Consider the following 22,909-nt stretch of genomic DNA (forward strand, 5'->3'; position numbering starts at 1 on the left):
TTTAGGCCTGTATATGATCAACAGTGGTCATGTTAAGGTAAATGTCTACTGTACACTTTTAAACCTGGATAAAGCAGAACTTAAACTTTATAACACGGAATAATTGATCACAGCCCTCATTTAGACTATTAGACTGAAGAAAAGAATTATTAACATATATACGACTTCGCACTAAAATTCAAGTTTTTTAATTGTTTTGACTTAACTTTTCGTTTTATGCCCTCAGTTCGTATTTTATGGAAAGGTTACCGGCTCATATATTCCGCTTTATGTTAAAGCAGGAAAACAGTGATTTGTGTCGTCAGTGGCAATAAGGTAAATAACAATGGCGGATGCCAGTCTCAATTAGTCTGAACACATTTTTTTTTCGCTGCCTGTACTCTGTGTAAAGTAAAAGTCGTTTGATTTTATACTTAATTTTCTCATATATAATTCCAATTATTTCTACTGTATTTTTGTTGTCATTGACACCAGTTTAAATGTCTCATATTATTCGGGCACCTTGTTTTTGATAATTGTATACTGGTGCCTCATATTTCCGAGGTACTTAACTGTTTAACACAGACAACAAAAGTTAAAAGGAAATATGAGGCTTATTAAATAACTCTAACATTTGTCCACCAAATTTCAAATTCTTGGTACCAAAATGGTAGGTAATTACTCTTAAAGGCAATAAAGCTGTCATTACAATGATTTCAAGTAATAAGTAAATATTCAGTCTCAAAGACACTAAAAGTAAGAAATAACAGATCAAGATGTGACCACTGGGTTTTTGTGAAAATTATCAGTTGCACCAGAGACATAGATAACTATCTATGTCTCTGGTTGCACCAAGTAACTTGATAATAATTTGATGACATTGTGAGAAAATCACTGGTACCGAAACATTAAAGTTAAGGTGCCTACCTCTTAATTAACCCATTACTTTATATACACGCCTTTTAACGCCTTTTTCACCCCCCTTTTTGTTGTCTCAAATAGTGAAAAAATGCATTATTTAGGCCCTTAACACTTGTTTTTGTTTGAGAAATGTTGTTAAAAAAAGTGACCAGTTTTTCGGCGCGGCCCCCCAACCAAAAGACACATCAGGGGGTTGCCAGAAGGGGGATGTGCCCCCTTCTGTTTGGGGGGTTTGAAGGGGGGCTGAGTCCCTCTCATCGCCAAGAAAATTTTGGACTTGTGAGAGGCTATAAATGACCCCAGATTGATCATAAGGTAACGTGTAACCAACGCTGAAAAGCATTTGACTCTATCTCAATCCATTGAGAAGTTGCAGCACTTTGAAATCAATTATGATGGAAAAAATCAACGCAAAATAGTGATTTTTGGCAATTTTGAGATGTCCCCTCGTTGCCATGGTAACAGAAAATTTAAGCCTGAGCATGTTGTTGCAAGGACAATGGTCCAGTCAACATTTGTGCCAAGTTTGATTAGTGTTGAAGCAGTTTTTATAGTATTATAGCAATTTGAACTTGTAACGGGAGACTTTTCAATGAAAACAGCCATTTTTCACAAAATGCTCATGAAGTAATGGGTTAAAGTGTCCTGAGTTTGATTCTAACAATGGTCAGAACTGTATGTCCTTATAACACAAGCCTTTGTACATAAAGGATGTTTAATAATTCTTGAGGGATATTTGGTCTAGCTTGTCAATATATCAATCAAACTGTTCCTTTGTTAATTAAACTTGCTCCTAAAAGTTTTTTAGCAATGATGAAAAATTTGAATTCTTTATACAATTTTTTAGGGCACCAACATGGACCGAGAAAGTAAGGATGGGAAAAAGAAGGGGAAGAGAAACAAGGTTGGCCTTGTCAATGATAGTTTTGAACTAGAACCTGCATCTAATTCTGTTAGAAACAAAGTGAGGTGTGTAATTTTTTATGAATATGAGATACTTTTATTTGATGATTAGGTGTACAAGAAATTAATTTTTATAACGTAAATTTACTTTTGAATTAAGTGTTCTGTTGTAACTTTTTAAAAACAAAGTAGTGCAGATGAAAACATACATGTATCATTGTATGAATAAGAATTTTATCAAGCTTTTGTTTAATATACCTTAGGAATTCTGTTAAAATAATGGATACTTTATTGAAATGTAGGACATGTATGACAGCTTATATTCAAATTTCATGTATTATTATTTTATCAATTCCCTGTTGACACAAATGGCAGCAGTGGATAAAATTACAAGAGTGATGCAAATAAAACAATTTAAGATAAAATAATCATCTGTTTTTCCCATTGCTGTGTGTTGGTGTAGTACACACCTGTGACCATCTTTTATAATTCTTTTGAGTTTTATAATACACCTAAACTGTCCGTTAATAGGACATTTGTATATGCGATTTGCTATCATGATAATAAAATCAATAAGTGAGAAGTAAATTTAGTCTGTTCTGGCTTGGTGGTAATCCAGTCTGGCTTTGGACATTACTTAATGTGTCATACACTTCTCACTAAAGCTGGTATTGCACAGAGAGTTTAGTAGAAAAACCGTCCTCAATTAAATGTCATGCTAAGTTTCAAAAGCAACTAGGGAATCTTATAAAGATTTCAAATATTTAACTGAATAAGTGTTTATAATTCAAATATTATTTCTAAAAAACAACATTATTTGTAATTTCAGTCCATTTCTAAACAACATTAGAGATGTACAATCTAAAAACAATAATACAAGGTCCAAAGCTTTACAAAACCTTATTGATGTAAGGATAACTGCCTCAAAATGGAGAGACTTTGTTAATAGAAAAAGAAAAAGGAAAAAGAACAGTAAGTGCATATAATGTATTCATCTTTATCTATCTGACAATAGGGACTTGTTACTTTAATATCTTTATTAACGGTTTTAAACTTCTACCATTTTGTTCATTAACACATTTAGATTCCACCTAATTAATGTCTTATTTATTTGTATCTATAGTGTAAAGGTATTTGGTATTGGTATTTTGGTTACTATCATAATGGATGAGCATTATAATGTTATGGGAAAAAATGATTGAAAAGATTTAAGTGAATGTAGGATGATGTTTTAACTAAATGATAAATCTTCATATAAATTATGTAGGGGAGACAATCTAGATTGACATTATGATCAGAGGTTAACTAAGATTTCGACTAATTTAGCTGAAAGCCCATTACTTCATAGGCATACTTTTTCATTTGTAATAAGGTCTATTAAATATACTTAAAAAATTTATATATATATATGGCTCTAAATTAAATCTTTTTTGCATCAATGTATATTAAATTTTAATCAAGTATTTTTTTTGGTCATTACTTAGGGAATATGATATTTAAAGCTTATATTTTGATTTTTTTTGGATTGGAATTGGGACAAAAATGTGTATTTTAGATAGGGAAGGCCCAATAACAAGACCCCCCCTCCCCCCCCCCCCCCCCCAAAAAAAAAAGAAGGAAAAAATTGATGAGTGCAGACTACAATCAGTTAGTACATAGATCTGATGATCATGTGCCATCTGATCATATTCTGCACTTTTTGCTATTTTGTCTATACAAATTTTAAAATTTCCCCTTAGAATGGTGAATTGTTCAGATTGAAAGATGAACACTTTGTTCATTTAAGATAGTTTAAGGGTGTTTAGCAATAATTTCAAGGACTTGAATCTTCAGGTTTCATAATGATTCAGTTTTATAGTCAGACCTATTTTAAATATTGGTGTGCTTTTTATCTTATCAACTTATGAATTTTATGGTACTTACAATGTATAATGATCTGAAATCATCTATGAAGTAATGGGTTTAAAAAATAATGAGAAGAGTTATTAAGGTGTATATGATTTGTTTAACTTTATATAGATGCAATTAAAAGTTGTGTAAGAGTGATAGCGAAAGGTAAATTGTTGACACATTGAGTGGCATCCTCATTGTTATGTCTCTCTATTTTCTTATCTTTAATGATGCTATTCTTTACTATATAGAAGTGAACACAGGAGGTAAATGGTTCTATCTTTAAGCACCTATGGCATTTTTTAGCATATTTTTATAAATTTGAGCCGCTCCATGACAAAACCAACATAGTGCGTTTGCAACCAGCATGGATCCAGACCAGCCTGCACATCCACACAGTCTGATCAGGATCCATGCTGTTCGCTTACAAACCCAGCTATTACAAGTAGAGAAACTGATAGCGAACAGCATGGATCCTGGTCAGACTGTGGAGATGCGCAGGCTGGTCTGCATCCATGCTGGTCACAAACACACTATGTTGGTTTTGTCATGGTATTGGCTCATTTTATTTTATGTTATTAAAGAATTTTGTTTTGTTCATATTCCTCACCTTATGCATGTACACTTCACATAGGACGAGAATTTGATTTGGAAAATCTATGTTGTAAGTGTTTCGTAACCATAGAAACAACTGCTTAAAAATAGAACAAGTAGAGAGCAAATTTATAAAAAAATATATAAAATAATGCTTTGCATGTTTGATAAGTTAATAACATAATTTTTGTATATGAAATGTTAGTCAGCTTTTATTTTTAGATTGTTCAGGTTTAATTTGAACTGTCCAATGTTCTTGGTTTAATTTTTCTTTTAATCTCCCATGCATAGTAGATTTTTTTTTTCAGAAATTCTGTTATCATTGTAAATGTTGAATCATCCTTTTTTACCCAATTATGAAGATTTTGCAACACTGTCATAGCTTGATTGATTATGACACAGTTTGTATAATAAGGATTTTCAGTTCATCTTTCCATGAAAAAAAAGCCTGAATATTTATAAATAAATGATATTTCAGCATATTATTAATTATTAAAGATTATTCAGTATAATTAGTATTAACATACCTAAATATAATGCTAATTTAGCATAATTATGATAGACATTATCTAAATACAATGCTAATTTAGCATAATTATCATAGACAAATATAATTCTAATTCAGCAGAATTAGTTTTAACACATCTAAATATAATGCTAATTTAGCATAATATTTAATCTTAGACCTACCTAAATATAATGTTAATTAAAATTAGCATTAACATACCTAAAGGTAATGTTAATTGAGCAAAAGTAATAACTACAAAACATTTCTTTTTTATTTACTGCATAGTGATGTGAATAGGCCAGGCCAAGAAATTTCTGACTTAAAATTGCTAAGTCAATTAAAGTCTGCATTAATTTTACCTCAACATGACATGGGGCTCTATAATTCTGTTAACAGATCTGTTATTTACCAATTAGATGCTATAAGATGCTATAATATAACTTGCATGATAATAAACACTAACACTATATTTGCATGATAGATCATTAATATTGCTCTATACACCACATAGTATTACTTGTTCTTTTTTAGGACATATTTTTTACTTAAAAAAGTAAATCTTCAATTCTAAGTGGTATTGTAACCTAAAGCAACATATAAATGTTTGTCTGTGAAAGGAAATAATTGATATTTAATGTTTCTCAGTGAAAATTATCTTATTATCAAATATTTGGAATTATTACCATAGAATGTTTTACCATAGAATCAAAAGTCTATTTCTATTACTGTTTCTTTACTGTTCACGGGACAATGGGAAAAATTACAGTGCACAATTCATTTTGCTTAATGGATATTTTTGCAGTTAGATCACAGTAGCATTAGCATGTCATCCCATTAAAATTCATTTTTCAATTATACAATATACATGTATATAGAAATTATGTATCAAGCATGATCTATTAAAATTATAGTTATTCATTTTGTTAAAATATAGTAAAGAATAACTCAATAGCAGTCTGTTAAATAATCTTGAGGCCTTTTTTTAGTCTAGCTTGGGAAAAATTACCAAAAGAAATTGGAAATATTTTAGTAATAGAAAATATGATATGTTAGATTCGGAAATAGATCGATTGATAATATTTTTTTCTAATTAGGAATGATAATATTTTTTCTCAAGTGGTTTTTGTTATTAGTTTTCTGATATAACAAATATATAGATGGCATGATAGCTCAGTTGGTTAGACCACTGATTGTCTCTCCAGAGGTTCTGGGTTCGATCCTGGGTAACACCCTTGGGATTTTTCAGAGACACTTCCAGTGTTTCCAACCTACCTAGAGGTTTACTAGTAAGAAACCCAGGTAATCCTGTACACTGGGCATGCAAAAGAACCAAGGGTTTTTTCAGTAAGTGCTAGGGACTCAGGTTCCCACTCACTGAGGTTTCCTTGTATCTCAAAGCTGCCTTGGGAGTCTGGTGAGGTAAGGACCCTACTTGAAATAAGTGCTCGACTTTCATAGGTTATCCTTGACCACACAGTCTAAAGAAATTCATTTATTCATAATACATTATAAAACAAAATGAACCTTACGATAATGTTCTAAATAATTTACATTTGCACTAAATAACACAAATAATTGTACTTTAGTACTGTGGCAGCAGGTCTACATATTTATATTTGTCGTGAAAATAGTTGTCTTGACAATAGGTCTGATTATTTTAAGTCTGTCTGTACAGAAGATGGAACAAGGCTATTTTAGTATCATATTTACATGACTAACATAGTGCTTCTAAGAAGAAAAATTTTCTATAACATAACCATACTACAGTTTAACCTTTAATACAAAACTGATTTCATTAAACACCCTAGAGAAGAAATGAGCCATGTCACGACAAAACCAACATAGTGTGTTTGCGACCAGCATGGATCCAGACCAGCCTGCGCATCCGCACAGCCTGATCAGGATCCATGCTGTTCGCAATCAGTTTCTCTTCTTGTAATAGAGTTGATAAGCGAACAGCATGGATCCTGATCAGACTGCGTGGATGCGAAGGCTGATCTGGATCCATGCTGGTCGCAAACGCATTACTTTGGTTTTGTCATGGCGCGGCTCAGATATTTTCTGATCAGAATTCATATTGTACATGTTAACCCATGGTTTATATGTTAAGTTAGTTATTAATATGTCTACTAATTTTTTCTGTTTTTGCGACAACAGTGCGGCTTGTGAGCGGTATGTATGTTAAGACACTGCCACTATTGTTGTAGAATATTGTAATCATTCCTTTAGTTTATTTTTGGTATTAAAAGGGCAGATAATCCAAAATATAACACGGGTTTTAATATTGACAATTAACGTTTTGTATAACATAATTATGAGTTATGATTTCGGAAGTAAGTGTAAGTAGTATAAGTGATTTTAGATAAATAAATAATGTTTTTGGGAGAAGAATAAATATTCATCGCAAGTGGTACCAGACTTATTTGCTTGAGTAATTTTTTATTTGTTTGTATTTATTATAAGTTTCATTGGCACCTTCCTTTCTTTAGTTTTAAACACTTTAAGTGTTAAAGCTAGAAAAACAATCAAGTATAAAACAATGGCATGCCTGATGACTGATTCAGGGTCTGTTTTCCTTATGTCTGAAAGAGGTTGATGGAACCACTCTTAACTCTAAAATTCTTTAATATACAAGCAATGACAGTATATTGGTATTCAGAAATAGCAGTAACACCTATATAAAAGTTATTTACATATGATGGTATTGTGCCAGTTTCATCATAAAAGATGCAATTTTAATTTACTAGTATAGTTTTAATTTTCTGATAAAGAACATTCAAATAATCAGATTTAATAGCAATCATTTTTGAAAGTGGCATTTCATTTCGTTAACACTTTTAAACACTTAATTAAATCCTACCATTATGATTCTGAAAGAATTTTTGCGAACTTTTTTTTAAATTCAAAATATAACACTTAGATGCTAATGCATTTAAAAGTTCTGCTTTTTTTAATATTTTAACTCAAACTTTTATGCATAATATTATATCCACAAACACTCTGTAAATGCTTGTTCCCTTGGAGCCAAGAAACAGTTCTGTCGTTGAACGTTATATTATAGTAATTGAGGTACAAGGTGTGCTCGTAATTGAGGACCTATTCTTAAACAGAAAAAAATGACTTTTGAATATTCAATTTTGGTACATATAAAAAATTGTATACATTTTAAAAGGATTATCTAGCCCTTAATGTTTAAACCCATATATATTTTAGTTCACTGTAAAACATATTGTACAGGCATGCTATGAATTATTGGTAGTTGTATAATTTCTATATCTGGAATTTATATTTAGTTTTAATAGTATTGCAATTCCTAGTTTTGATATTTAAGTTTATGTCTTTGTTAAAGCCCCTTTATTTTTTTTCTATGCCCCTGCAATGACTGTATGATTGCAGTAAAGCATGTTGACAATACATTGATATCAGATATCAGATGACAAACCGATATATCGATAATTACTGCTATTTTCTTGTATATATTTCATTTTCATACCCGTTTCAATGATTTTAGTAAAATACATGTTCTGTTCATACATATATGTTGTGTCCTGTTTATAAATGTCCTTTGCATGATTTACTTTTGACCATTTTTTGTCATCACTGCTATGAAATGTATCCATTGAATTTGAAACAACACACTGATAATGAAAGTTACATAAATTATTCTTCACATAATGGTGATAAAATAATGCATATTATGGTAGGTATTTATATAATTTACATAACAACATGAAATGATTTTTTATCTAAAATCCTATGCAAAGGTTATAAAATTATATAATATTGCGCCATTATTGTATTATTTCTATATGAACTAGCAAAAGTCAACTGTTCACATTCTGTTTTGTTGTTCAACTTGAATAGATCCATGTGGATTTGATGAGCATGACAGTAGGCAGAAACCTGGTATACTTTAATATAGAATTGAGTTTTCAAACAATATTTTTTTGTTATTAAATGTGAATCCTATACTGTTAACAAAAACATAAACCTAACAACACCAAAAGCAAAATTTTCATTAACCTGAATGACTTTGTGATGTCATGTTTTTTTTTTAACTTATTCACTAACAGATACACTTTATTGTGTCAAGAGCAATGAAGCTTTGCAGTATTCTTACCTTGTTGTGTGTAAGGCCTTGTTTTCCTGCCTCAATATAGTTGCTCTTCTAACTCCCTATGTGTATTATTTCCTTGTTTTATCAACTTGGACTTAGTATTAATGATGAAATAATTATCATACTTAACCTGCTGAATTTGTGTAATGGTCTTGCAATTTTGAACAGTCTATTCAATGTTTAAGGAATTTCAATTATCTAAATACAAAACTTGAGCTACCAAAAATTTAGAACCTGGTCAGACTGCACAGATGTGTAGACTGGCCTGGCTCTATATTGGTGACATTTAGGCTAAGTAAATTAATCATAAACTGTCATAATGATGTAAATACATGTATGTTCTATTTTGATGTGTCACCTTTGTTTTGCAGTTATAATGGTCAACTTAGCCTTTTTCACTTACGAATTTTAACATCATAACAAGTAAAATTCATTATTATAAGAATAAATAGCCTTTAATATTTTTTTTTAAATAACCTATTACTTTTTGTCTAACTGATTAACATTGTCATGATTTGATGCTGATTATGAAAAAAATTATTTGTTTGACATAAATTACCTTAATGATTTTTACTTACTTTTTTCCTCACATTTTTCAAGCTTTATATGATCTCCAACATGTATTGATATGTGTTACAATATGACTTTGTTATCTCTTAGACGATACTGTTCTTTATTCCTGGATTTTAGATATTTTGAAATTCAGAAATTTTATATTGCTTTAGTTTTTCAAATTTAAACTGTACTAAATGCATTTAACATTATTCTGATACATGACTTACAACTTCAAGTGAGTCTTCGTTTTTTTGTTTTAATGATTTTTCTTGGCAAAAAAAATATTTAGGTAGTGAACATAAAAAAACAATGCATTGATAAATGTGTTTTTGTATAATTTTGCAGGTGCTGCTGTGGGTGAAGCTGAAAATGCTGCAGAGAAACGGGGAACTATTGGCGGCCTTGGTCTTGATGATATTCATGAAGACTTTGTCAGCGGGAACCAGAAGTTATTCGGGGATAAGCTCACTTCAAAGTCTATGTCGAGCGCAAGTAATCGTGCGTTACTCCAATATTTCGCCAAATTAGGAAAATCACAAAAAGACGATGAGGTTGTGGATTTAGATTTTGTCGAGACGTTAGTAACCAGTGGTGCTGATATAAATTGTACAGACAGACATGGGCAGACCCTTCTTCATGAGGTGAGTAATTAATGATTTTTTTATAGGGGAAAAGTTAAGAAAAGATTTTAAGGTTATATTGTAAAGATGGTTGGTACAAAAAAACATTTACTAAGTTTATATATGGCATTGCCATGAAATAAATGTTTGCCTAAAAGGTCAACAGTTATTGTACAATTTTGGTAATAATGCGCATAATTATGCTATTAAAACAAAACATACGAACATGCTCTAAAACCATGCATGAATTCAATGAATAAGCCAATGTCAACATTAATGTCTCGCAAACATTTATATATTCTACAGGTCATTTAAAAGTGAATTTTATTTAGATTTTTCAATTTCCTTTCTCCAGGTTGCAAGTAAATGGCATACTGATGTTGCCAAGTTTTTGATAGACATGAATGCAGACGTGAACAAGGCGGACAATTTCGGCAGAACTCCTCTCCATGTTGCAGCTGCTGACAACTATCCAGACATGATCAATGTGTTGATTGATGCAGGAGGTACGTACAGTTGAATTTTTTTTTAAAAACAAGTAGCGTCAATGACTGAGATGTAATGTTTAAGGCGCTGTATGCTTTCCCTTCGCACTGTGAGTTCAAATCTTATCAATGATTCTGAATAATCTCTTCTTCATGGAAGCTAGATTACAGGCAGTTGACAGTTTCACCTTGTTATGTGGTATTATAGAAACAAAAATAACTTTTTAGAAATATTACCCTACTTTTTTGAAATGGAAGCCTGTTTAAGAATTTTTTCAAGCCACTTTTTCACAGAATTAAAATATTTTTTTTTTTTTTTTTTTGTTTTTTTTTTCAATTTTTATTTTTATTTTAACTTGATTGTTAAAGCTGAGAAAGAAGCCCTTACAGCTGGAGAATTACAAACACCTGTACACTACGCAGCTAGAAATGACGCCACAGATGCTCTTAAAACCCTCATTAAACGCCATTGTAAATACAAGATGGTGAGGGACTACAAGGGGAGAACACCCTTACATGTTGCTGCTGAACTTGGTATGTATTAGTACATTTCATTGGCTGGATGTACATTCTTGGATGAATTTTTATTGGATAACAAAAGATAAATGTCAATTTATTTCAAAAATGAAAATACAACCAAGGTGTTTGGTACAGGTATCTAAGTCTGCTTTAGGCAGCAGATACTATCCCATTTAACCAATGCAAAACACATTGGTGCTATTTAATCAGTATATATATATTTTTAGCTCACCTGTCACAAAGTGACAGGGTGAGCTTTTGTGATCGCTTTTCGTCCGGCGTCCGGCCGTCCGTCCATCGTCCGTCCGTAAACTTTTACTTTAAATGACATCTCCTCATAAACCACGAGGCCAATTTATTCAAACTTCACAGGAATGTTCCTTTGGTGGTCACCTTTAAAAAGTGTTCAAAGAATTTAATTCCATGCAGAACTCTGGTTGCCATGGCAACCAAAGATATGGCAACCAAAGAAAAAACTTTAAATATCTTCTTTTAAAAAACCCAAAGAGCTAGAGCTTAGATATTTGGCATGAAACATCTTCTAGTGAGTGTCTACCAAGTTTGTTCAAAAGCCCTGGGGTCAAAATTGGCCCCGCCCCAGGGGGTCATTGATTTTCCCTATATGTATATAGTAAAAACTTAAAAAATCTTCCTTAAAAGAACTCGAAGAGCTAGAGCTAAGATATTTAGCATGAAACATGTTCTATTGGGTGTCTACCAAGTTTGTTCAATTAAAGCCCTGGGGTCAAAATTGGCCCCGCCCCAGGGGGTCATTGATTTTCTCTATATGCATATAGTAAAAACTTAAAAAATCTTCTTTTTAAGAACTCAAAGAGCTAGAGCTAAGATATTTAGCATGAAACATGTTCTATTTGGTGTCTACCAAGTTTGTTCAAATAAAAGCCCTGGGGTCAAAATTGGCCCCGCCCCAGGGGTCATTGATTTTCCCTATATGCATATAGTAAACTTAAAAAAATTTCTTTTAAAAAACCCAAAGAGCTAGAGCTAAAATATTTAGCATGACATGTTCTAATGGGTGTCTACCAAGTTTGTTCAAATAAAAGCCCTAGGGTCAAAATTGGCCCCGCCCCAGGGGGTCATTGATTTTCAGTATATGCATATAGTAAAAACTTAAAAATTCTTATGTTAAAGAACCCAAAGATCTAGAGCTAAGATTTTTAGCATGAAACATCTTCTAATGAGTGTCTTCCAAGTTTGTTCAAATAAAAGCCCTAGGGTCAAAATTGGCCTGCCACAGGGGGTCATTGATTTTCCCTATATGCATATAGTAAAAACTTAAAAAATCTTCTTTTTAAGAACTCAAAGAGCTAGAGCTAAGATATTTAGCATGAAACATGTTCTAATGGGTGTCTACCAAGTTTGTTCAGTTAAAAGCCCTGGGGTCAAAATTGGCCCTGCCCCGGGGGTCATTGATTTTCCTTATATGTGTATAGCAAAAACTTAAAAATCTTCCTTGAAAAAACCCAAATAGCTAGAGTTTAGATATTAAGCATGAAACATCTTCTAGCAAGTGTCTACAAAGTTTGTTCAAATCAAAGCCCTGGGGTCAAAACTGGCCCCGCCCCAGGGTGTCATTGTTTTTAAACTATATGTGTATAGTAAACTTAAAAAATCTTCTTTTAAAAAACCCAATGAGCTAGAGCTTAGATGTTTAGCATGAAACATTTTCTTATGGGTGTCTACCAAGTTTGTTCAAATAAAAGCCCTTGGGTTAAAATTTGCCCTGTTGGGTGGGGGGGAATAATTATTTTTCATTTTATGTGTGTAGTTAAAACTTAACATCATGAAACATCTTCTAATGGATGTCTTCCAAGTTTGTTAAAATAAAAGCCCTGGGGTTTAAACTGGCCCCGCTCCAGGGGGCCTATATTCAGGTGAGCGACCTCAGGGCCATCATGGCCCTCTTGTTTTATTTTTTTTCCCCTAAAAATGAGCAATTATAAGTTTTGTCCTGATTGAAAAACAGACCATTTAAGATCTTTAATATGAAAAGGGTTAGAAATGCTTGATTACAGTATAAAGCATTACCTTTACATGATGGTGTGATGCCTTATACAGAAATAAAACAATAAGTTGACTGTCTCTTAAACCAAGGGGTTGTTGGTTCAAGCCTCACTTGGTTCCCATACACAATTTCTCATGAATAAATACATGAAGCAGACTTTGGTCAAATCAGCTTCAAGCTTACACCATAATTATGCTAAATAAGTATAGAAATGTGATGCTTCAGTTATGCATTCATGATAACGTTTTATTTTTCTAGATCGCAGTGAGACAGCGAGGTTGTTGTTAGATTTAGAGGCACCTGCTGGTGTCACTGATTTGAAGGGGCAGTCTGTAATATCCTGGATGATCACTAAAATGCCTCCTGTTGTAAGTCACCTTTATGTTATTAATTTATACCATGCAATGAACAGTATTGTAACAGCATCTAGTTTTGTTATCATGAATTGTATATAGCAGAATATGCGTGTTTAGAAGGTAGAATTCAATTTTTCAAAGCAGTTTTCAAACTTGTCTATGGTTTTTCATTAAAACACAATAATATTCTCAGAAACTGTTCCTCAAAATTTAGAATTATCGTGTTTTGCAGACATTTTCCCTCTTTAAGTGTTGGCTTGGTCAAAATGCCGTACCATAATTTGTTCTTAAAGCTTTTTTGATTAAAGAATAAAGTTGTTCTCTATATGTGTTTTGTTCAAGTAATATTGCATTGTATTAAAGACCATGACTCTGTATGTATGATTTTCAAGGAATTAACTAAGTTATGTAATATTTATGTGTTTACAGGCTGCTGAGGCCATTCAACAGTTCCACTTGAAGGACCGTCCTAACAGAAAACAATACTTCTACCTTAACCTACTCACACATGATAGAGGTATACTTTAGATATATTTCACTGTCAACAATAGTTTATTATGTGGCTTATCTAAATATCAAATTCTTACATTTAGACTTTTGCTCGACAGAGACAGATTTTTGCTTCATTATTTTGTACAAAATATTAAAAGATATTACATTACCATTTTAATATTATTTTTTCAGCCATTTTAAGGTTGAAACTGAGCTTGTTTTCTTTCCTTTTTTTAAAAAAAATGTTAATCTCATACCTTTGACAAAAACTTTTCTGTCCCTCATCCTCAGAAATTACTCCTCCTCATCCTCACCCCTGTGGGTTCAAATTGGATTCTTTCATGTGAGGATTAGCTATCCTGCCAGCTTGCAGAACATAAGTGGTTCTACTCAGGTGCCTGTTTTGGGTCTGAAATAATGCATGGAAGGACACCTGAGGTCTTCCTCCACCAGTAAAGCTGGAAAGTCGCTATTTGACCTCTATTGTGTTGGTGCGACATATTACCCCATCAAAAAGAATAAAGAAAAAAACTTAGAAATTAATCAAATTCAAGTAAAATATACCACAACCAAAACTCACATTATGTAATTTTTTTACAATTATTGCACAAGATAATTTTGAAAAATGTAATTCTATCAGAAAATTTTAAGTCAAAGAAAACATAAAATATGATATAGGATATAGCCTTGCATTCTCTAACTTTTTTTTCAGTTAAAGATCCAAAATTCTACACACAGATGCCAGTAAGTGCTCAATCTCTGTACATTAAACTTATAATAAAAATTCAAGTAAAATGTACAAAAGGGGAAAGAAGCTAAAAGATTATAAATATAGTATATTATATAAATATCCTAGCACAGCATAGAAAATTCTTTTCTAAATGAACATTTGATTTAACAGGTGTTAAGATTACTCAATGACAATAATTTTTAGAACAAAAATCCTAGCGCTATAGTGCTTGATTTTAGAAATTTTGGAATTTAGTTTTTGATGCTCTTTATTATTTTTACAATGAAAATATTTTTATTTCAGTGTGCTTGATTTTCATAGGAATTATTCAAGATTATGCATATAGGTTATCTGGGTGCTTGATTAACATTTATATTTATTGATATTTCAGTTACAAGTTGCTGTAAAGTATAAACAGTATGACATTTTGACACAGTCAGTTATGCTTACACTGACCAGGATCATGTGGGAGAAATTTGCAAGGTGATTGTTTCTGTGTATTAACTGAGATATTTTGTTGAATTTTCAGAAAATTTATTTTAGTGGTACCAGTGCTAAGTTATTGATAAATTTGAAAAGAGATATTTTTAGATTATATGATTAACTTGCTGGTAGCACATGATAGTTTGAATCCAAGTGATATTGTTCTGACAACCATAAACTGCTCTTTGGGTCTTCCTAAATCTGTTATGATTGAAAGTTACCATTATGAACCAAGCCATAGCAAACCAAAATGCTGAAAAAAGAAAAAATGATTTACATGTAAATAAAGTTTTAATCATGTCGATTATTGTTGTTCTAATTAAATCTTACACATTTTTTTTGACAAAAGTTTATTGTTGTTTTGTAACAGATGGCGTGCATACGGGTCATTGTTATTTAATTTCGTGTACATTATGTTATGGACGGTTTACGGAGTTACGATAGAGTACGATGAGCGCCATCTATATAAACTTCCGGAACATTGGTGGAGGATTGTTCTATTGGTAATTATATATTCTGTTAAATAATTCACACTTTGACACATTTAAACAACTGCCGTTCAATTAATTATTTTTAGCTCACCTGTCACAAAGTGACAGGGTGAGCTTTTGTGATCGCTTTTCGTCTGGCGTCCGTCCGTCGTCCGTCCGTAAACTTTTACTTTAAATGACATCTCCTCATAAACCACTAAGGCAATTTCATCCAAACTTCACAGGAATGTTCCTTTGGTGGTCACCTTTAAAAATTGTTCAAAGAATTTAATTCCATGCAGAACTCTGGTTGCCATGGCAACCGAAAGAAAAAACTTTAAATATCTTCTTTTTAAAAACCATAAGAGCTAGAGCTTAGATATTTGGCATGAAACATCTTCTAGTGAGTGTCTACAAAGTTTGTTCAAATAAAAGCCCTGGGGTCAAAATTGGCCCCGCCCCGGGGGTCATTGATTTTCCCTATATGCATAAAGTAAAAACTTAAAAAATCTTCTTTTAAAGAACTCAAAGAGCTATGGCTAAGATATTGAGCATCAAACATGTTCTAATAGGTGTCTACCAAGTTTGTTCAAATAAAAGCCCTGGGGTCAAAATTGGCCCCGCCCCAGGGGGTCATTGATTTTCCCTATATGCATATAGTAAAAACTTAAAAAATCTTCTTTTAAAGAACCAAAAGAGTTAGAGCTAAGATATTTAGCATGAAACATGTTCTAATAAGTGTCTACCAAGTTTGTTCAAATAAAAGCCCTGGGGTCAAAATTGGCCCCGCCCCAGGGGATCATTGATTTTCCCTATATGCATATAGTAAAAACTTAAAAAATCTTCTTTTAAAGAACCCAAAGAGCTAGAGCTAAGATATTTAGCATGAAAACATGTTCTAATGGATGTCTACCAAGTTTGTTCAAATAAAAGCCCTGGGGTCAAAATTGTCCCCCGCCCCGGGGGTCATTGATTTTCCCTATATGCATATAGTAAAAACTTAAAAAAATCTTCTTTTAAAAGAACTCAAAGAGCTATGGCTAAGATATTGAGCATCAAACATGTTCTAATAGGTGTCTACCAAGTTTGTTCAAATAAAAGCCCTGGGGTCAAAATTGGCCCCGCCCCAGGGATCATTGATTTTCCCTATATGCATATAGTAAAAACTTAAAAAATCTTCTTTTAAAGAACCAAAAGAGTTAGAGCTAAGATATTTAGCATAAAACATGTTCTAATAAGTGTCTACCAAGTTTGTTCAAATAAAAGCCCTGGGGTCAAAATTGGCCGCCCCAGGGGGTCATTGATTTTCCCTATATGCATATTGTAAAAAACTTAAAAAATCTTCTTTTAAAGAACTCAAAGAGCTATGGCTAAGATATTTAGCATCAAACATGTTCTAATAGGTGTCTACCAAGTTTGTTCAAATAAAAGTCCTGGGGTCAAAATTGGCACCGCCCCGGGGGTCATTGATTTTCCTTATATGTGTATAGCAAAAACTTAAAAATCTTCTCTTTGAAAAAAACCAAATAGCTAGGTTTAAGATATATTAAGCATGAAACATCTTTTAGTGAGTGTCTACAAAGTTTGTTCAAATAAAAGACCTGGGGTCAAAATTGGCCCCGCCCTGGGGGTCATTGATTTTCTTTATATGTGTATAGCAAAAACTTAAAATCTTCTTTGAAAAAACCCAAATAGCTAGAGTTTAGATATTAAGCAAGAAACATCTTCTAGTAAAGTGTCTACAAAGTTTGTTCAAATAAAAGCCCTGGGGTCAAAACTGGCCCGGCCCCAGGGTTGTCATTGTTTTTAATTATATGTGTATAGTAAAAACTTAAAAAAAATATTCTTTTAAAAAGCCCAATGAGCTAGAGCTTAGATGTTTAGCATGAAACATCTTCTTATGGGTATCTACCAAGTTTGTGCAAATAAAAGCCCTTGGGTTAAATTGGCCCTGCAACGTTGGGGGGTGGGGGTTGGGGGGCCTATATACAGGTGAGCGACCTCAGGGCCATCATGGCCCTCTTGCCTCTTGTTAATATGTTTTGTTCCGATCATATCTAGTGAAATGTCTTTTTATAAATGAAATTTTTTGAAATTTAAAGAGTAAATTTTAAAATGGCAAAAATATGGTAGTGAATGTAAAACTTTAAATTAAAAAGTTTTAAAAAAGTAGTTTACCTAACAAGATAATTTTTAACATAACAAAATTCAATAACTTAAAGACATCAATAAAAATAAAACACACTTTTCCCATTCAATGCACACAGTGGGAAAATTTTATGATATTTTCCTACAAAAATTAAGTACAAAGATCTTATATATTTTAAATTACTGTTTTGGATGCTTTTATCTTACGTTGGCGCCAGTTAAATTCGCCAATTAAAGATTTTATGCGCCAGAATTAATAATTTGTCGCATTTAGCGCCAGCGACAGCGGGAACCCTGGTACATTCTAGCCTTTGTGCCATGCAATTTTATTTAAAATTGCAGTTAATCACAGTTTATAATACATTTTATGGCACACCAACACAATTTAGGTCATATGGCGGTGAAACAGGAAAGATGATTTTGGCTAACCTTAGTTGTTACAAACTTAATGCAACACAAGGAGTCAAAACTTCCTCAACAATTGAAGCTTAGAGATGCATAGACTCCAGTAATTCCAACCCATTTAATTGCCTCATTCGATCATGCAGAGATAAACAGTGGCTGCAATTCTAAAACCTCAACCAAACCCCGTCCCCCCATCCCCGAGCCATGAGGGGAAAAGATCTTTTCTTGTCTAGAAGAAAGAAAATACATCATGAGAAGAAAACATGTTACATTGTATCATAAATTGTTGAATATTATTATAAAACTTTGTTGTAATTCACAGGCTGCTGCTGTTGGGATTACAATGTGGCAGGTCATAGATGAGATCAGAGAATACTGGAGATCTAAAGAAAGTGACATAGTAAGTGACGTCCACATGAAATGTTTGATAATATAATATCATAAAAAACTTTCTTTTTTTACTTTACAATTCATGTTTAAACAAAAGCTATTATAGTGATTGTTTTGAATTTTTGATAAAGGTCTTAGATTGAAATGTTTATATAGTTTAAGTTTTATTGGATGGTTTGCATCAGGTTGAAGATCTATAAGGGAAAAAGTTGAAATTAGATATATTATATAGTGATAGTGAAAGTTATACAGTGGGCATTATAAATCATTTAAGAAGGTTAGATACTGGTAAAGAAACAATAACAAGGAGGGAAGACTTTTAGTTAAATGTTTGTGAAACAAAGTAATACAATGTAGTTTTATCACATACCTGTGCCGATTTTGCGGCTCCGTAAAAAAGGTATTGTATGGCTGTGCATATATTTTGACATGACGACATTTGCGTTATACAGACATAGTGTTTGAAGACACGCTTAATATTAGCATTATACTATAGGCGCATCAATAAAAATTGGTCTTTTTTCACTTCAAATGGTCGTTACTTTTGGTATGTGATAAATAGAATATTAAATTTGTGTAAGTCCATTACGGAATTTCTTGAACTCATCAAATTAAATAATATTATGCTCGCCAGAGGCTCGTATAATATAATTTAAGTCAACTTTCAATAAATTCAGTATTAAACTTACACTCATTCAATATCCTCTATTTAATATATTTTTATCTGGTGATATGTTTTTCAAGTTTAAATGTCAAAGTTATGAAATATTATGAAGAAGTGTTAATAATTCAATAAATTTAAACGGTATTTATGATATTCTGTATACATATATATTATAAGGGTAAACATTGTTGTACTATTGTAATTAGAATTGGAAGAAATGGCGTCGAGAGGAGATAGATGAGGATTTAAAATATTGTCATCCAAGATGGCCGGAGGAAGAACAATTTTTAAATCAGGAACTCCAAAATCTTGAAGATAGTAATACAAGATACTTTTCTGATATGTGGTAAGTTTTTACTTGTATGCGAACTTGCTCAGTCATAAAAAATGATTCATTGATTTGTGAATATTATATGTTTGTATGGAATGTAAAAAATACCTGCAACCAGTCATGTAAACATTGGTTCAGTTAACTTTATTCTTATTTTAAATATTTGTAGAAGTCATTTACAAATAACTTATCATTAACAGCAAGATATACAAAAGAAAATACAGAAGTGTACTCAAACTTAAATAGAAAATATTATTTTTGTGCTATTGTTTACCCAATTAAGTTAAAACACTTTACATTTTTTAGGTCACTTTTCACAAGTTAAGGATGTTTTCGGGAGTTTTCATATAGACATATAGGCAAAATTAAAACTTTTCTATAGAATTTCTTTTAACTTTGCACTATTGAACAGTTTTAATTTTGCTTATATGTCTATATGAAAACTCCGGAAAACGTCTTTAAGTGATTATTAATGAAAAATGGAGAAAAACTCCTAGAATAATTAAAGAAAAACATTTTTGACATTTACAGTTTGACCCATTTCAGTACAGAAACTATAAAGTGTTAGCCTTAATATTTTTCCCTCTATCTTTTTCAGGAATTGGTTTGACTGGTTTTGTTATACACTATTGGTTGCAGTTATTGGCACACATGTTGCAGACATTGTAGATCACACTGATGCCGTGGCGCGAGCCCACATACGTCTCACAGCTGTGGTTGTCATATTTCTGTGGCTTAGGCTGATGAAGAACATTCGAGCTTTTTCAATGCTTGGTATGTAAGAGATGTTATAAGTTGAAACAAAAATGAGCCGCGTCATGACAAAACCAACATAATGCATTTGCGACCAGCATGTATCCAGACCAGCCTGCGCATCCGCGCACGCGCAGTCTGATCAGGATCCATGTTGTTCGCTTACATACTCTATAACAAGTAGAGAAACTGATAGCGAACAGCATGGATCCTGATAAGACTGCACGGATGCGCAGGCTGGTCTGGATCCATGCTGGTTGCAAACCCATAATGTTGGTTTTGTTGTGACACGGCTCAAATATTCATTTCTTGTATAATTATACGAGGTGTTTGTCTGAGAAGTTCTGTACTTCGTAACTAAACTTTTTGATGAGCAACTGAAATATATCGGGGTGAATAAAGACTCATATCTCACAATTTGAAAAACTGATTTTAAAATTTGTATCTATACTTTATGATGAGATACTGAAATACTCTTGACTACTCTGAAATACTCTGATACTCACATTTTGAAAATCAGTGACATAATTATAGAAATTTGCTCCCTGTTCTGTACATGGAATTTAGTTACAGCAAAAATGTACAGTGACATCTTACTGTGGAGCACACTAGCATGTCTGGTGCTTAATTTATGAAAAATAAAGAGTTGAATCTTACACAAACAAATGTTCTCTCATCACCTTATTTCTTGTATTTTCATGTTTTCTCATTTTCACATTTTGAGGCAAAGAAGCGAAACTACGATATGGCGTAAATCAGCCACCATAGTATTTTGATATAGCAGTATGAGAGAATGACTGTATATGACTGATGGTGACTCAATGATTGTTTCTTAGCCAGTTTTATTATGTCTGAAAGAAACTGAGTCATTCTTTCAGATAGGAGGGTACATAAGTATTAGGCAGAAAAGAAAATGGCTGTCCTATAACATGTTGCAAGGACATTCAGTTGACAACCAAGTCAACACAAAACCCCTTATAAGGTTTTCTGCAAAAAGCCGCCTCTTTCCATACTTGATTTAAGTGGTGGCAGGTAAAATAAAACCCCAGAAATTTTTAAACTGGAAATTAATTTATTAATATTAATTATTACTTATGATATTTTAATGCATTAATGTAATGACTTTTTACTATTTTTCTATTTCAGGACCATTTGTTGTGATGGTTGGTGCCATGATATCAGATCTGTTGAAGTTTGCCTTCTTGTATTTTGAGTTTTACATTCCATATTGTAAGTTTTACCTGTTTTATAACCCATGCAATACCTTATTTCACCAATTTTATGAACTTGTCTGTCTCATTATAAGTTTAATATTCTAAATCAACCAGCTTTCATATTGCATGTCACAAACATTATCTATTATTTTATGTCCTTTCATTACATTTTGTAAATTTTACTTATTTTATAAAATCTAATCTTAAGTCTTGTATGTTTTACATTTTTTCGGTACTTTCTTTCTTTATCACAAGTTTTAGGTTTATTTATTTATTGAATTTATTTCTAATCAAGGGTTTTACATATCTGTAAACCTACTATAAATGGTTAAGTATACCATTTTTTCAAATGTTCAATGTGCCATCATTATATATTTCACTGGAAATCCTGACAGTGACTTTAGATTCTTTTGTGTGAGGAAGCTGTTGAGCTAGCTTACGGAATGTTGGTGGTTCTACTCCGGTGCCCTGAAATAATGCATAGAAAAGGCCTTTGAGAGGTCTTTCTCAACCAGTAAATCTGGAAAGTTGCCATGATGACCTGAACTGTGTTGGTGCAACATAAAACACGATAACAAAACAAAACAAAAAACCCAAAAAATTCATTGGAGGATTATGATCTATTTATTGTGTATTACAGTGTGTGCATTTTGGATGATATTTGGTGGCAACAAATATCCAGAAGGTACTGCGGGCCAAGCTAACAGAACAGAGCTTACTGTAGATGGTTTCATCAATTTTAATGAAGCAATGTTTTCCTTATGGAGAATGACACTAGTAGATGAATATGCATATGATGTAAGATGCTTTTTTTTCTTATATCTTGTAGAGTGTGTATTTAAAAATATGTAAACACCACTAATGGCTTCTTAGAATTTAAACACCAGCTAGCCAGCCAATAAACATTTAAAAGACCAAAGTCCAGTTTGTATGTAATATTTCTCATATTATAATTTGCAATGTTCTTAATCTGAAAGGAAGAGTTCCTGCAAGGACAGAAACTCATAGCCTCAATATAATACCATACAACAGTGTTATTTGACCATCATGATTCTTTTAATATTGTTACTTTTACATCACTTAACTTGAGCAGTCGGATAAAAATGAGCCGCATCACTACAAAACCAACATAATGGGTTTGCGACCAGCATGGATCCAGACCAGCCTGCGCATCCGCGCAGTCTGATCAGGATCCATGCTCTTCGCTTACAAACTCTATAACAAGTAGAGAAACTGATAGCGAACCCATTATGTTGGTTTTGTCGTGACGCAGCTCAGTTAATAAATAATCACAGCTGGAAATGGTGATAGCTATTTTTCTGTAAGACAGTTGATACCATTCTGAAAATTACCATA

General features: G+C 32.3%; 1 protein-coding gene across 7 annotated transcripts in view; it reads left to right on the top strand.

Annotated features, from left to right (window-relative positions):
- Positions 1-286: 286 nt before the first annotated feature.
- Positions 287-22,909, top strand: part of LOC132760627 (uncharacterized) — a 34,712-nt gene continuing 12,089 nt past the window's right edge. The window contains exons 1-18 of one of the 7 annotated variants that reach the window (XM_060752640.1): positions 287-390; positions 1,748-1,869; positions 2,633-2,775; positions 3,945-3,959; positions 6,953-6,967; positions 9,813-10,108; positions 10,443-10,593; positions 10,942-11,106; positions 13,376-13,485; positions 13,903-13,990; positions 14,678-14,709; positions 15,087-15,178; positions 15,549-15,681; positions 18,524-18,601; positions 19,462-19,601; positions 20,185-20,360; positions 21,486-21,569; positions 22,194-22,351. In XM_060752640.1, the coding sequence (XP_060608623.1) occupies positions 1,757-1,869; positions 2,633-2,775; positions 3,945-3,959; positions 6,953-6,967; positions 9,813-10,108; positions 10,443-10,593; positions 10,942-11,106; positions 13,376-13,485; positions 13,903-13,990; positions 14,678-14,709; positions 15,087-15,178; positions 15,549-15,681; positions 18,524-18,601; positions 19,462-19,601; positions 20,185-20,360; positions 21,486-21,569; positions 22,194-22,351 (1,989 nt within the window). In that variant the 5' untranslated portion in view covers positions 287-390; positions 1,748-1,756. Of the gene's footprint in view, positions 391-1,747; positions 1,870-2,632; positions 2,776-3,822; positions 3,859-3,944; positions 3,960-4,327; positions 4,358-6,952; positions 6,968-8,659; positions 8,702-9,812; positions 10,109-10,442; positions 10,594-10,941; positions 11,107-13,375; positions 13,486-13,902; positions 13,991-14,677; positions 14,710-15,086; positions 15,179-15,548; positions 15,682-18,523; positions 18,602-19,461; positions 19,602-20,184; positions 20,361-21,485; positions 21,570-22,193; positions 22,352-22,909 lie in introns of all 7 variants that reach the window. The other 6 variants (XM_060752639.1, XM_060752642.1, XM_060752641.1 and 3 more) reach the window with 6 other exon arrangements.

This window comes from Ruditapes philippinarum, unplaced genomic scaffold (genome assembly GCF_026571515.1).
Source record: "Ruditapes philippinarum isolate M1 unplaced genomic scaffold, ASM2657151v2 ctg6653_1_1_1_1, whole genome shotgun sequence".
NCBI lineage: Eukaryota > Metazoa > Mollusca > Bivalvia > Venerida > Veneridae > Ruditapes > Ruditapes philippinarum.